Consider the following 2,157-nt stretch of genomic DNA (forward strand, 5'->3'; position numbering starts at 1 on the left):
TTCGTGTTTCCTGTTGTCATTGGGAGGTAGGGGTTATTTCTAGGGAGGAGTGAGGGTAATTGGAGAGGAGAAGAGGGGGCTTAATTCCCATTAGGGTCTTTAGTATTTGACTCATTCAGGTACTTAGCATCCTGTAGACAGGGACGGTCTGAAAGTAGTTAGTTTATGTTTGTGTGTAAATGGGGTGGGATGTTTATATAAACAGGCACCACTCTGTAAATGACACTAATATTTGGACTCAGCAGTGAGAAGGACAAGGGATCCAGTTATTGACATCCATCACCCCTGAGGTTGCAGTAATTTTATTATTTTTACTTAGAAGATGACTTCCTCAGACAGACTGAGCTTCACAGTGAGGAGAATTTTGGATCTTCCAGAATATGAGGAAAACAGTATTCAGACAGCTTCACCATTAGATTATAAAACAAGTTCATATCAGGACTGGCTGGAGACTGAAAGACATCGTTACCTATGTAAGTTAAATATTATTATTTGGATACAATTTTATTTTCATGTAAGATTTAAAAATATATTGCTAAAATATTATTAAGTTAATGATTTCCCTGGATGGGATGTTTATAAACCTGATAAAGTTGTTATACAATAGCTAATATAGTAATATAACTTTTTGCAGGGTTTATTTGAAATAACATATATATTTTACCTGTTTTAGCATCAGAGGACAGCGGATCAGAGGCGACATTACCAGATACAATCCATGGAGAAAAGAGGTCACCTCGCAGCCCAGAATCCGAGGAGAAAAAGAAGAAAAGGAGGATCCTCTTCTCCAAAGCTCAGACTCTGGAGCTGGAGAGGAGGTTCAGACAACAAAGGTACCTGTCAGCCCCAGAGAGAGATCAGCTGGCCCATATTCTGCACCTGACTCCTACCCAGGTAAAGATCTGGTTCCAGAACCACCGTTATAAGATGAAGAGAGCAAAGCCTGAGGCTGACAACCAGCAGAATGTGCTGAAACGGGTTCTAGTACCAGTTCTGGTCAGGGATGGAAAACCATGCCAGACCTGCTCTCCTGCTTGCCAGGTGACTCCTAGGGACAAATTCCAACCATTTTCCACTGTGCAGCCCACAGGGACATTCAGTTTCTTCCCTTGTTATCCCCATCAACAAGCAGCACATCCCTGTACTATTTCGTGGAGATGGTGACTTGGTGACTACAGAAAAGACTCTAAGTAATAAAAGTATTGGAATCTCACGAGAAAAGCAAAATATAGAGAGTATTTTATTTACTGTCACATGGACAGAGACATTATAAGTTTCAAAACTACTGTAAGATTGTCAAAGCCATTGACTCAGTAGGTTTTCAATCGTACTCAAGCTTGGAGAATTCACCTTGTGACTAAGTGGAGGATATAACTGTAAATCATAAATGTACATTGTTAGATATTTGTAAATTAATTTGTATAAATCTATATATTTGGACTTTACATAGTACTTTGTTTTTTTTAAATCTAATTATCCAATATCCAGTACTTAGACTTCCCTTTCATTGGAAAGACATTTTATGTACAAGAGTGGCACATAAAGACTATTGCTACAATAAAATGCAATGCTACTTTTTAAGTCATTGCACTGCAACTGTATTGGTAAATGGTAATGTTTTCTTAGTATTTATGGAACTCTTAGCAAAGTTGATTGGAAATGTAAATGACTATCAAATACAAAATGTAGCAAAAGTCAGTGTTTATTTGATAAGTTTGTTTTCGTTACCTTTCCTTGTTATTTTTGCAGAGCAGTTGGTTTAATGATAACCAAATCAGATATTTGGTGTTAAGTTTTGGAAGAAATGCCCCAGAAGTCTGCACCATTTCGTTTCCAATAAAAGCCCATTATTTATTACATTTTTATTCAACATTATACAATATTAAGATTTTTTTAGCTTATTAAACTTAAGTGGGTTGCAGATGTTTATCGTGTGATTTGCATTTTTATGTTTGTTATGCTGATGGTAGAGGGGCTTTCTCTAGATAAAGTACATATATATTAAATTATTATATCATACTGGGCAGGCTTTATATTAGATTGTTACTTCAACTTGAAAGTAATATTTAGGAAGTTTTCACCCTTATTCCAAAAATGTTTTGGGACAAAAATCTATGTTGCATTTCTATAAGGTAAAAAAAAATGCAAAGTATGGGG

The 2,157-nt window shown here is 36.2% G+C and overlaps 1 protein-coding gene across 1 annotated transcript; it reads left to right on the forward strand.

Moving 5' to 3' along the window:
• The first annotated feature begins 220 nt into the window (after positions 1-220).
• NKX2-8 (NK2 homeobox 8) lies at positions 221-1,164 on the forward strand. Its single transcript, XM_053689639.1, has 2 exons — positions 221-473; positions 674-1,164. Exons 1-2 carry the CDS (start codon positions 323-325, stop codon positions 1,162-1,164), a joined length of 642 nt encoding a protein of 213 aa, XP_053545614.1. The 5' UTR covers positions 221-322.
• Positions 1,165-2,157: the final 993 nt, after the last annotated feature.

This window comes from Bombina bombina, chromosome 1, assembly GCF_027579735.1.
Source record: "Bombina bombina isolate aBomBom1 chromosome 1, aBomBom1.pri, whole genome shotgun sequence".
In the NCBI taxonomy this organism is placed as follows: Eukaryota; Metazoa; Chordata; class Amphibia; order Anura; family Bombinatoridae; genus Bombina; species Bombina bombina.